The following is a 14,054-nucleotide window of genomic DNA, read 5'->3' as shown; positions in this document are numbered from 1 at the left end:
TCATCTGGTCTTTCCAAAGATTTTCTAAGTTCTTAATCCCCTACATGATTCTGTTTCCTGTGATGGAATCCTGAAGTGGGAAAGAAAATAAAATACATAAAATTGTAATCAAGAATAAATACGTGTTAAAAGATGAGGAGCACATATCATTTACATAGGCATATAATGTCCATGTGACTACACACACACCCAGAAGATGTTGAGGTCATTTTGTATGAGATGGAACTTACATGATGGAAAGTAAAAAATGGGGCAAAAGACAGATGGTTGTAGTATTTTTCTTTATAAAATTATATGCGCCTGTTATTTTCTTAAAAAAATAACAAAATAAGTTGAGAAGCAAGAGAGGTAAAAGGGAAGGAAAATATCACTAGCATTATCTTAGGAGCAACCTCATCTAGTCACTTTTCTTCAGGGAAGACCAAGGTGGAAAGTCACGGGAAATTGGATGCAGAAGGCTGCCCAGAAGATGCAGTCAACTTCTCGCCTTAATTTTATGTTTACCAAATAAACTGGTTATACTTTGACTTTCTAGGTGTGTCTTCCTTGGGGGAAACTGTGCCCTTCTGAAAACAAAAATGACCAGTTTAGTCTACTTAAAACACAATGCATTAGAATCTGATTGAGAAAAACATTATTTCAACCATGTGTTGGAGGCTTCTTCTAAAATGCTAGACAGAGTCTAAAACCGAAGGGTTCAGTGGCACAAGATCGGATAGTGTTAAGTAAATGACTGACCCCCAGATATAATCCCTACAGAAAGGCAATAAAAAGGAAAATCGCCTGGTATGTGTTTCTTAGCACTTGCCAAAAAGAAAAATGAAAAATGTTAAGCAACATTCTCAAAGTATCCCATGGTCAAAACTTCTGGAAAGGTGGCATAAACAAAGCTGAATAGATGCCTTTACTGTAGCACAGCTCTGCTCTTTGGAATAAGCAGATGTGTTTGAAAATCTCCCTAATGGAGTTAGTGGTAGGCAGTGATTTTCAACCCTAATATGCATGTGAAGTATATGCTCTCTTGGGCTCCTTCCTCTCTCCTCTCCCCTCCCCTCCCTTGTTCTTTCTTCCAATCTTCTCCCTCACTCTCCCTTCCCCTCTCTCATATTATTCGTATATTATCTATGAAGGTTATGGTACTTTTTTTTTTTTAATGTAACCAGGGATCAAACTCAGGATCTTGCGCTTGTGAGGCAGGCTCAGCACCACTGAGCTAAATTCCTGACCCCTGGGACCTTTTTGAACAGGGCTCTGTAGCACCTCAATCAGGCCCCCAAGGAATTGGGTGATAGGGATGAAAATGGTGTTTTCACACTGTAACTGGTCCTTACTGAAGGATTTATGGAAAATCTACAATTCATTGCACAGCCACAACAGGCAATAGGGTTTGTTTCACAAGTTTATGGTTTAAAACTGGACTTGGCCAAGAAGAAATTTCTAGGTCATTATATAACTGATTTACATGCACAGAGTCTCTCACTTAAAACTGGGGTGTGTGAATGTTGGACAAAAGGCAACACAGAGATAGGAGAGGAGGTTTCTTAAGTTGCTTCCTTCTGGGGATGTTACTAAGGAAATGTGTTGACACGGAAATGGATGGAGGTAGAAACCAGTGTAGAACCGCTTCCTTCCACAGATAGAACTTGGAACTCCAATCTTCTTGGGCCATTGTGCCATTTGAGGTCACGGAAGCAATGACTTGTCACATCATAGGGCCCCATGAAATTCCAAACTTAAAAGCGACTCCCAAAGAGTTTAGACAAGAGCACTTGGCTCACTGCCCCGCATCCAAAACTACAAAGGAGACTTGGGGCTGCATCACATGGGGGTAGTCTTGTTTCCACAACCGCAGCCAACTTTTAGTTACTCACGGGTCAATTATGTGACTGCTGGATTAACAGGCCCTATGTTTCTTCCCTTCCACGGTTTCTCATCCACCTTTGAGAATCACTCCCTGGCCACCAATCACTTCAAATTATATTTGGAACAAAAAATTAAATACAAAGTAGATGCCAAGAAGATTATTTGTAAATTAAATGCAAACAAGAGTTTCAAAGCCCAAATATAAATGGGCTCTGTCTATGTTTGTCTATGTCCATGTAGCTAAGCAATTTTCCCCTTGGTCTCCTCACGTTACACACAGTGGGGATGATCACTAACTTCCTGTGAACGTCCAAGTGCAGGAGAGGACAGCGCAGCCAGACACAACCACAGCACCTTGATGAAAGGCCTGGTGGGGAAAGAAACACACACAGGCTGTTGCTGTGTCAACTATCGGGGCATTCACATTTCCAGTCTCATCCTTCCCTTTCCAAACACATAGTTTAAATGGGGATGTATGGTTCCATATTTTGATCCTAATTCAATTATTTTGTATTTTTAGTAGTGCAACAACTGCATCTTCCACATCTAAAAAAAAGGTAATGTAGCCTGTGGATGGGTTTGATATTGCAAAGAACATATTTGTCCAAGACAATCAAGTGTGAAACCATGAACATTTATTAAGGAGATTCTAATTGTAGGGTCAGCTAGAAGTCAGATGTCCAGTTTGAACGTCTGTGGTATGCTAACAGCAGAGAGACACCAAAATTATTAGTGTGGGTAACATATTATTTATACAGAGCCAGAGTGCTAAAAGCCAGAGTAGATTAACACCATGCCTGGATCCACTTCAGCTGTAGTAAAGCTCAGTTCTGTCAAAGTTGACTTCATAATCATGTGCTCAATGAAATGATATATGGACATGGTGGCACAAATTACGCATCCAGTGATTAAAACAGTGCCCCATAGCCCTATCCCTGTGAGCAATTTTCAAATAAATTACTTTGGATGAAGCCTGGTAGAAAAGACTTGCCATTAAATGTAGTACATCCTTTTGAAGAATTAACTCAGGAAATAACTCATAATTACTAACCCCCTCCCCTTAACGAGTCTAGCCAAGGTATCAAGGCTACAACATTTTTCTATGATGTTATGGCAACTAAATAACAAGGCATTTATAAGTACTGAGGGCTATGTGTTATTGTATAATTATTTCTAAAATTAAAAATGGATCTTATTTTCAGAAGCACCGATTACTATTCAGACAGTATATATTACTACAGAATTGGACATTAAACCAATATTCTTGAAAGATTTCTCTTTTATTTATTATTTGTTAATTTATCTAGCATGTCATCACAATTTAAGGAACAGCTTAGTGAGTGCCTGAAATACTCATTGGGCTTAATTATGACTGGGTTTTTTGTTTTCTTTAAAAGCTTGGTTTCTATAAGGTTTAGATCATTTGCTTTTAATATAGGATATTTAAAACATACAGTTTTGTCTTTCTCTCTTTCCTAATATAAACTGTTTCTTTAATAAAGGTTCAGAAAAAGATACTGGTTTGAAAGATTTGGAATACCATTTTTAAGGTTCAAGATGCATACTATTTACTAACCCTCAAAATGCATCCGTAAGTACTCAATCTTCTTGAAGTTTTATTCCATTTGATAGTAGGTGGCTTTTTACCTAAGAATCTGTTTCATATTATAAACTCCTTTGTAAATTACTTACAAAGTCTTGACTAGCTCAGCACTATGACATAAAAATAACAAGAATGTGTGTGAGAAGACGGGGTGATCTTTTAAACTGGGCCTAAAGTGTGGTCTACGGACAGGCAGCTTCCATCTCACCTGGGAGCTTATTAGAAAAGCAACCCTTGGACCTCCCCAGACCTGCAGAATCAGCATGTCTGGGAAAGGTGCCCAGCCATCTGTGGTTGCTACAGTTATTTACCAGGTGCTTTAGAAACACTGTATGAATAATTTTCTTACTTATTAAGCATACATGTGAGGTGCTGCATTAAGTACTTACTATGCACTATCTTATTTAACATTGTACCAGTCTTTTGAAGTAGGCACTATTATATCTATTGCATAACTGAGAAAAATCCATTTCTTCGAATTCAAACACAGACATCAGTGATGTCAAGAGAGACTCAGTTCTGCCTGATTCCAAAGGTTGTACCTGGTTTCGAATGAAGCCAGCAGTCTCTCACGATGGGGCTTTCCTGGAATATTAAATTTTCACTGTAAAAGAGTAAGTTTTACTGCAAGTCACAGATGGATTTATATACCATGACACCTTACAAATGTCAATAGTCTGCCATGGAACATTTGGGTAGGGTAGTGACAAAAATGATTAAAGTATAAACATATTTTAAATAGTCAACGAGACAACTCTATAGGTTTCACTGACTAGAAAGTGCACCTTCTTTCTACTTAAGGACATAATTAGAAACAGAGATACTCTTCTATAATCAAATTTAGGAAAGGAGGCAAAGTTTCAGCTTTCAGTCAGGGGCCAAATTTGGAACAGAAAGCCAATACAACTAATCTAAATCTAAAACTCAGTTGAGTTGGGAGTGGGAGTGATTTAGTGGGGGAAAAAAAACCAAAGATGGCCTCTCAAAGTTCTAACAAATATAGGGGACAGAAGAATGTGATGGAACACGCTTTTGTTGGAATTTTTTTTTTACATAGGCAGAATTGACTGTCATATGTTAAAGGCTTCTATTGAAAGTTGCTCTTTTCAGGGCCAGGGATTTGGCTCAGTGGTTCTGCCACCTGCCTCGCAAGCGCAAGGTCCTGAGTTCGATCTCTGGTACCAAAAAAAAAAAAAAAAAAAAGGAAAGAAAAAGAAAGTTGGCCTTTTCTAAAAACGTTTTCAAAGGAGCCCAGCTCCTGGGCTCCTCCTCAGGAGCCTGACCTCCACATTCTCCACACAAGTAAACCATTTGCTCTAAATATTCAGTTTGGTTTTGTTGTTAGGCAGGATATACAGGACAAGGGAGGATTTAGAGGGAGGTAGCACAGGGGAAGAACAAAGGGGAGGAAGGAGCTACCATTTGTCCACTCCAGGGCTGTTCTGTTGACCCAAGCTCCAACCCTCTAAATTATTAATGTGGCTTGCCAGGGGAGCTTGCCTGCTGGGCGAAAAGGGCACACAGCTCTGGCTGGACTACAGTTCTGAATGCTGCTGAGCGCCTTCCAGCGCTTAGCACCTGCAGACACTTGGGTAAACCATTCTCCCTCCAACAGCTGTTCTCCACGGAGTTCAGGCGAGTGCCCCTCGGCCAGGCCAGGGAGCCACCGAGGGGCTCCAGACGGCCCACACAGATGCAACTGAAGAGTTCAGCATTTGGCAGAGCAGAGACTGTCAAGGAATTGCTGGGGTGAATGGGATAAACAGGTCTGAAGAAATTCCTCACTGAAATGTCTAGGAAAACAAGGACCAGGGGAATGCCAACTATGAACAGGGACCTGATTTCCAGGCCCCCAAACTTGGGTGCGTATTTTGCCAATACTGAAAAGCTGCATAGTCACAGATGATGAGCCAGGTATAGGACCTGGCATCTCAGCTCTCCTCTCACGTTGATCCTCATGGTGTGTGTCTCTAGTTTTTGTGTCACAGAGAGGAGATGATGTTTAGTGAGCTCCACAGACTGGGCCTGAGCAGGCTCCCAGCATCTTGCTTTCTGCAGCTGGGGGAGAGGGATGATTTCAACAGGCTCAGGGAGTTCTCTGCACTGGCTGCCAGGCTGGTCAGTAGGCAGGATGGGGAATTCTAAGTCTGAGAGAAAAGAGCTGCACCTCCTGGTGGGGTAAGACAGATGAGTCGAGGACGACTCAGCCTCAAGAAGGCCACATCATCATCCCTCAAACCAGCCCTGCTAGAGAAATTTTGTTTTAACCTTTTCATAATTCCTAGTTTTAAACTGTTCTTTGCTTTACTTGGGCCTTCTTAGAAATCTCGACTTCTTTGAAACAAAATAAGAACTGTGTTAATCACCTTTCTGTTGCTGGGACAAAATACCTGACATACACAGCTGAAAGGAGAGAAGGTTTATTTTGGCCCTCGGTACTGGTCAGCTGGCTCCCAGGCAGAAACATCAGGGCAGGAGGGTGTGGTGGAGGGGAGCTGCCCGGCTGTCAGCAGCCAGGAGGCAGAGCAAGAACAAGGAGAGCCAGGGAAGAAGGGGCCAGGACTGGACGTGGTACCCAGGCCCCACCCTGGAGCTTTATAAATCTCCTAGGCATCTCTCAAGCCAATCACCATTAACCATCACAGTAAGTCTTCAGTAGGGAAACTATTTATTGTTTTTATGAAAAATCTCAGGCACACAGATTTCTTCTAAAACCTACTTACTGTTTTCTTGAGGAAAAGTATTACTTTGCAGATGGGCATGGAGGACACCCAAGCAAAGCAGGTCTTTCCTCTCCCTTCTCCACCCCTTCAGGTGCTCCCTGCTCCCAGCTCTCCATCCTGGGACCGTGTTTTTGAATCAGAGCCAAGGTGAGAGGACATGAGCACTTCTTGCCAATAGGCCAGAGACTGAAAGGCTTCAAGTAGAGATTTCCTCTAATACAATGAAAGCCTCAGAATCTGCCAGAAGGAAAGAATGCCAAAGGAAATTGTTTTTCTCTAGCTGCCTCAGTAGGAGGAACACTGCCCGTGTCAAATGCAAGAACAGAGGGCCTGGCCTTGGAAGGTGGCCTTGGGTGGTTTGGGGACCAGGTGCAGCTGCTTCACATTTCAAGCATCAACTGCTCAGAGCAAGGTTTTAGGGGAGCTGCGAACAAATGAATTCATAATCTCCTTCACATCTCTCAGTGCTTCCAGGGCCTCTCATCTCCAACTGCTACCTCTTTTTGATGGCTACTTATTTTCAGGACTGAGAGGGAGGATACATATAGAAGAGCATTTTAAGAAGATGTTCCAGATTAGGACATTCTAAGCACAAACTTTGTCTTTATCATTATTAGTGTTGTTATTATTATTATTGCAGTATTGGTGGTCAAACCCAGGGGCACTCTGCTACTGAGTCATATCACCAACCCTTTTTTCCTTTATTTTGAGACAGGGCTCACTAAGTTGCGCAGCTGATCTAGAAACTGTGATCCTCTTGCCTTGGCCTCCTGAGATGCTAAGATTACAGGTGTGTACCACTGCATCTAGCGAAAACTTTACTTTTATTATTATTATTATTATTATTATTTTTGGTACCGAGGATGGAATTCAGGACCTTGCCCTTGCGTGGCAGACCCCAGAACACCACTGAGTTAAATCCCCAGCCGAAAACTTTACTTTTAATAAGGTGGTCTTAATGGGGAAGATTGAGGTAGAGCCAGTGAGTACGGGTCACTGAGGGTCTGAAATGCCTTTTTCTTATCTCTGATACAAGTCACATAGTGCTCTTGAATTCAGCAGTTTGCAAAGACCAAAGCAGATGTCCATGAGGAGGAACACACGTGAGCCTGCAGCCAGGGACCTTGCAACCCACCGAATGCCTGTGATGGACTCCATTGTGTCTTTCCTTGCGAGTTTTCCTACTGAAGTCCTTTTGAAGGAAGCCAACAATAAATAGCAAAATAGCCCAGAAAGAAGAAGAGACTGAGTTTTCTAAGCAAATAGCAATAGTGGAGGGACTGTTTTCCTATGAGTGAGAGGGTTTGGGGCAAAGAGTGTCACATATATAAAGCAACCTTTGAGCTCCATACTGTTTTACTAGGATACTCTTTCAATTTAAATCCAGATGAATATTGATAAAGAAAAAAAAGATACAAAGGCCTTCCTGGGCTTGGGTGACCACAGCTGGTGAGGCCACCATTAATCATGTAATTGCTTGCTGGAAAGAAGCGCTAGGCAGGTAGTGGCAATTACCTGGCAAGCAGCATCTGAGACCCCTGTGTCTATAGCAGGAAGAGGGCATGGAGGAAGTGCCCAGGGACCTGATGCCAAAGAAGCCTTACGTTCCTTGAACCTGCATGAATACTTGGGCATAGCTGTACTTCATGTTTAAAATATTAAGCCTAGGTCTCTCCATCCTCTAATGGAAGATGTTAGTTTTATTTTTTGTCAGTGGTAGAATGTTTTATTTAAAACTTACTGTTCAAACTTTCAAATACAACACATGTGGCAAAGAGCAACAGTTAACACACAACATCTGCCACAATTCTTTGAACTGCCCTTTCTATATTATGTGATATGCTATAATTTCTTACTTTCATGGGATGCTTAAAGGCAGCAATGTCAATTTTCTACTCTGAAACAGTTCTGTTAATGTTTGGAAATTGCTTAAAATAGCTTGTAGTATCCTGCTGCTCACATTAGTGACATAATTCAACATATTATTATTTTTTTTTTCGGTACCAGGGATTGAACTCAGGACCTTGCACCTGCAAAGCAGGCACACTGCCACTGAGCTAAATCCCTGGCCCCAACATATTATTAATAACTTTCAATTCCCAAGTCTAAGTTAAACTGAACTTCGACCTAAACAAGCATTTTCCTAAATCAGCATAGTTAGCTAGTTTTCTCAAAAATATTTCCACTCTGAAATAACTTTTTGTAACATACAATAGTTTCATATTTTATTCCTAACAGAACTCATGCCATACTTTTTTTCCTCTCAAAATATATTTGACATATTCTGTGCAAAATGTTAAGTTCTGGATAGGTATGTACCTTATTTTGAAAAAGTTTATAAAATATGATTCTTAAACACAACTTCCACATTAGGCAACAGAAGAAGAAAAAACATATCAGACAAAACCTAATTTTTCACATGAGAAACTAAGTATGTTCTTAAAGCTCCAGTAATGCGTTCCTTGAAAAGCCTCAGAATGCACTTTGGTCATTGTTAAACACATGAGAACAGAGGTCAACAGCACAAGACACTTCCTGCTGTTCTGGGCAGGAAGAAAATGCACTGTTCAACAAGGCTGGTTCGAGGCTGGTCGAAAGGGAGGGTGAGAGCAAGTGACAGGATGTGGCTCTTTTCCATGCACTCCTGCTCTGAAGGTCGATTCAGGAATCAGAGCTGCACGGAACAAGTAAGGTATTTACAATGAACTATTTTAAATTCCATAAAACATGGTAAAAGCATGACCATATTCAATATGATATACTTGGGAAGATGTTAGTTTTAAAGGGAGAACATAGCACATGCCCTCATGGATTTCAGATTCTGTACTCCTGGTCCCTAAATGATCTTAAATGCTATTCCTCTCTCTTCTTCTCACTACCTTACAATGGATGAAATGTGGTTTCAAAGCAACTGGGTACTGGAAATTTCAGCCTGGCTTGTGGTTATGCAGGCTTGCTTTTACCCTGGGCTCTCAGATCTTCTGGTCTATTGGTCACACTCAATAAAGATCACCACTGCCATATCACCTGCCACACGGACAGGTGGCTGTGGCTACATGAAAGGTTCACTTTCGTTTAGACTATACAGGCCGCTGATGATAAGGTTCTTGCTCTCATTAGGCGTTCTTCTGGGAGAAAAAAAAGTCAAATTAAAGAAACATTTAAGCTTTTGGTTGTGGCTTCTATTTTAGAGCCATAATGGGGAGGAGGTCTGTAAGACAAGCGACATCTTCTGGTCTAGCTCCACCTACTGACAGGCAGGTCAGCTTCTCAGCCACTCAAGAAATTAATGGAGCCGAAGAACATTCTGGCTTTATTCTTCCAGCAGAATTTCAGTCTGCACAAAACAGTTACTTACCTGTAGGTTCAATATTTGGAAAGAAACAAGAAAAAGGAAAAAGGCTAAAAACAAACAAATAAACAAAAAACACCCCCCCCCCAACACGCCAGTATCCTCTGGGACAAAAACTACTAAAGGGCCAACATTAAAACCAAGGTGCCCATGTGGGAAAGACATTAGGGAGTCGTCATGCCCCTTCATTTCTATCGTCTACGGCAGCTTCTGCACTCTGACTGCAGACCTGAGTGACTGGGATAAAGACATGGCCCACAGAGCTCAAAATATTTATTATCGGGCTCTCTGCAGACCAAAAAATTGCCAACATTACTTTAAAAAACCCCAGAATTTCCTTTAACTTTGGAAAGTTAACTGTTTGGGCAAGAAAATTCGTTAATTGGTAACAAATGTCATCAGCCACTTCACAGTGAGCATTACTATTTAGGGTAAAGTTGCCTTCAATTTTTCTGAAGCATCCTTTTACTGTCCAACTACTAAATGCCATACTTTTCCATGATTATAATGCTAGGCAGCTTTCCATTCTTTACTTGGGAGCAGTGAGATCACAACAGCCAAAGACCCCTCGGCTGGTTCCCACACTGTGCGTAAGGAGCAGCAGTTCCTTTCTGCCTTAAGGGTAGCTGCATGCTGCTGTGTTGCTCACACTGGTGGGCAGAAGCCATCACTATACCTGTTGGCCAAAAGCTGGGATCTGGTTCCTGAGGGTGAGGTCAGGTAGATGGCCAGATCTCCTCTCCGGGGGTGGGTAATGGTGATGCGCACAACCACATGCTCCAGGTACTTGACATAGTGGTTGGCGTTATCAGAGCAACCTAAGGCTTTGTAGATGGAGCGTATTGCACTGTTGGGGCGAATCGTCCTGTGAGAGACAGAGACAGAGAGAGAGACTTTTGAGCAAAGTGTGCAGCAGAGCTCAGATGAGTGATCAGGGAGGCTTAGGAATGAGTATGCAAGATAAGCAAACAGGTGGCCTCTGCATATTAAATGACAATGGTGCTAACATCTAAATAATCAGGCCACTTAAAGTATTAATGGTTAGAAAGGAAGAAAGATGCAAGTGAGGGAAAAGGGGAATCAAAGTCCTTTTATCTTCATGCAAGTACAGGGTCTCAAACTTGACTGTGCCTTGGGATCACCTCGTTGGGGGACCCCCAGCTCAGAGCGACTGATTGCGCAGGTCGGTCTAGGGAGGCTCCTGTGCACATTTATTTCTAACAACTTCTCAGATGACAGCGGTGTTGCTGATCTACGGAATACACTTTGAGAACTACTGCACGGTGGCAGAATAGTGGAGGTTTGGTAATTTGCACAAACTTGGTTCAAATGCTTGGTCCACCACTTGCTCTATAACCCATGGGCACACTCTCTCCTTTCCTCTGCAGGTTTCTGTCTTCCTCTAGCTTCTTCCTCTGCCAAAGTCCAAGCTTCCCACTTTGAAGACCTTGAACACACTACTCTGCATGAAGTACTCTTTTTTTATTTGTTTGTGTGGTTTATTCTTCTTCCTTTAAGGTCAAAGCTTAAATTTCATCCCATTAAACCAGAGGCAAAACTCACTCTCTATGTCTAATTCCCTACTTTTAAAAATTTTCAACATTCACTTAGAATTTGTAGTTATCTTCTTATTACATTTTTCTCGTTTGACTTATTCTCAAAACTCTAAACTCCACAAGGCAGGAAGCAAATTTTTATCCCTCCCTGCTTTCTCCCTAATAACTAGCTTAGTATTTCATATCTGGGAGCAGAAGAAAAGCCATTTCTGAATTGGTGAACGAGTTTGTAAATGGATAAACAAATAATCCCATCGATATCACTTTCTCATTTATCAAATGGGACTGACACCCAAGTTGTGAGCAAGTTTTAAGAAGAAAACCACATGTGAGATTTCAAACATTTGGCTTGGTCCATAATAAGTGCTCAAGAAATACTGATTAATTTTCACTCTTTTTTCCCCTCCTCATTCTTTTCTTCAAAACAGTAGAATGCAGGAGGAAAACATTATTTTCTGCTTCATAACACATTTCCTAAAGAAATTATAAGGACTCTAGTATCATCATAACCCAAAGTTTCTATATAAATATTTTTCTGAGTCGGTGGTCTCTGAGAAGCAAGCCAAGAAAGAAATACTAATAAGGCCACTGAGAATGAATGCTGTGCCCTGGCTTTCACACCTAGGAGTGACTTTACAGAACTGTCTGGTGAGCACTCTCTGGGTGCCTGCACAACTAACCCTGGGGAGCAAATCCTTCTTCTATCTTGGAGTGAACTGCATGCTCATGAACTTTTTATATTTTACCTTACTCTTTGGAGGATAATATGGTTTGCAGTTAGGTTTCCAGAACACATGTTCTGATTTTGTAGTACATCTGGAGAAGAGTTATACCATCAAATAGAGATCTGGACAGAGTAAACAAGTTTGGAACCCCCATGGGCAAGGGGCTCCCCAACTCCCTTTGAATGGCCCTCGGGTTATACTACTATGAACTTAGCAGCTTAGCATCGTAGACATTTTATCACAACCCTATAATTACGGCACAAAGAGATTACAGAAGTTTCTAGCTTCCATGTGTAAGCAGGGGCTGTTGGAGGCACTTGCGCTGGCCTCTCTCTTTTCGGGGAGTTATTATGCTATCTGGTGGCTGCAAACATTACTTGATTTGTCGGTCTGTGCTCTCCACACACGCGTGCTGCTGGGGAACGGTGGTCCACTTCTCTGCCTCCATCACCATGGCTTCAGCATCCATCAGTCCAAATCCATAGAGATGGCTCACTGCGAAAGGCAAGGGATGGTCAGCTTCACTGTGTTTAGGGGCAGCCTGTGCTACATGTGTTGAGTTACAGTGTCCCTCAGGAAAGACCCTGGACACATCCAAATGGGATCCTAGCTCTCTTGCCGGCAGAAGTTTGAAAAACAAAACAAAACAAATAATCTCAAGAAAATAAGATGATTGTGTAGTATCCATTGACATTGTTATTTCTAATGACACAGCCATCATGTATGAACTGTTCCTACATCGTGCCTGGCACGCGTCTACATGGGTACCTTTAATCCCCCCGACATCTTTAGTGTGATTATCATCATTCATGGATGAGAAAGCTGAGGAAGAGAGAAACCTGGCCAAGACTGACCAGCAAGTAAGTAGTGGGGCTGGGTTCCAACTCACATTGTTTTGCCCTAGGGTCCCACTGTTAGTCACTTGGATTAAAAAAAAAATGATGCCACTGTTGATTTTGTGAGGTAAAATCATGAACAGATTTAAAGGAAGTTATAATGTATACAATTTCTCATAGTGCAAGTAGAATTCACTTGCAAGAAATACCAATTTTATGACATGTCCAGTAATCAGGTTAAATATCTGGAAGACATAAACTATTACCTTTATTCTAGCTATAAAAATTTATTAAGCTATATGCATGAAATATTTGGAGGCCTCTAGACTTTTATGCCAGCTTCTTGTCTTCCAATGTGTTAGTTCTCAATTAGAATACCTATATATCTAAGACTAAATTCGACATAACTGTCTCAGAAATGTCAATTAAGTACAGGGCTATTATTATGATGATACAGCAAAATCTACATCCGCAGTTCTTTCTAAAAATACTTAAAAATCCTAGTTGAATGTTTGAAATCTCTACCTCATGTTGAACTGTATCTTATATCTTTACATTCAACATGAAGTCATACTTTTACCAGATTTTTGTCTAAAATGTTTCCATTATGGCATTAGTTATGCAAAAAATTCTATAACTGCCTATATTATTTTAAGTATATCAGCTTACAAATCATGATGTTCTATGATATGGTCTCATTCTACTTTTGAAACAACTTCCTCACTAAAGCAAAAGATTTGGGAACTTTTCTTCTGCCTCACTGCTTTTGCTCATGCTTAGCCCTTGGCCTGAAATTCCCACGTTGATCTTTTCTGCCAAGAGTCAAACCTTACTCTTGTAAGTTCCTAAAGCCCTAACGAACCTATCGTCTTCCTAAAGTATTCTCCAACTAATCAATTAGTCAAAAGACATTTACTGAAGCTCAACCATCTGTGACCACTAAATCTTTCCTTTGTACTCCTATAGCTAATTAATCTTTCAATCTGCCTGCCCATCTATCCATCCATCCATCCATCCATCCATCCAACCATCCATCCATCCAATATGACAGGTCTTGTATCAAGCATTGCATTTTTATCTGTGGCATCAATTTCACTGGTAATTAACACCATCTGTTACTATGTGTCCTTTCACTCCAAATGCACTGTAATTGCCTGACAGCAGGAACTACGTCTTAAATATATATTTTTTTATAGATTTCATGAGAACATTAGCAGAACTTTATACACATGGGAGCACAAAGAAATTAGACCACGTAAAAAGAAAAACTTGTGCTAGGATTCAGAATAGCCCTATTTATATGCAACTTGTTCAACATGTAATTCTTAGCAAGTTAAATAAAATATCTAATTCATCATTTCCTTGTTATGGGACATTATGATCTATCCTGCCACTA

General features: G+C 41.0%; 1 protein-coding gene across 2 annotated transcripts in view; it reads right to left on the bottom strand.

The window, feature by feature from the left end:
• The window catches only part of LOC147825976 (proprotein convertase subtilisin/kexin type 5), a 341,197-nt gene that overhangs the window by 89,970 nt on the left and 237,173 nt on the right, over positions 1–14,054 (bottom strand). For both annotated transcript variants that reach the window (XM_004862531.3, XM_087184121.1), the window contains exons 11-12: positions 12,200–12,317; positions 10,218–10,406 (exon numbers count right to left, since the gene is read on the bottom strand). In XM_004862531.3, the coding sequence (XP_004862588.1) occupies positions 10,218–10,406; positions 12,200–12,317 (307 nt within the window). The remainder of the gene's footprint in view (positions 1–10,217; positions 10,407–12,199; positions 12,318–14,054) is intronic.

Source organism: Heterocephalus glaber, unplaced genomic scaffold (assembly GCF_053883595.1).
Source record: "Heterocephalus glaber isolate CG9 unplaced genomic scaffold, H.glaber_assembly_v1.0 deba00001481, whole genome shotgun sequence".
NCBI lineage: Eukaryota > Metazoa > Chordata > Mammalia > Rodentia > Bathyergidae > Heterocephalus > Heterocephalus glaber.
Note: the sequence above shows the minus strand (reverse complement) of the source record. Positions and strands in the feature narration are given on the sequence as shown.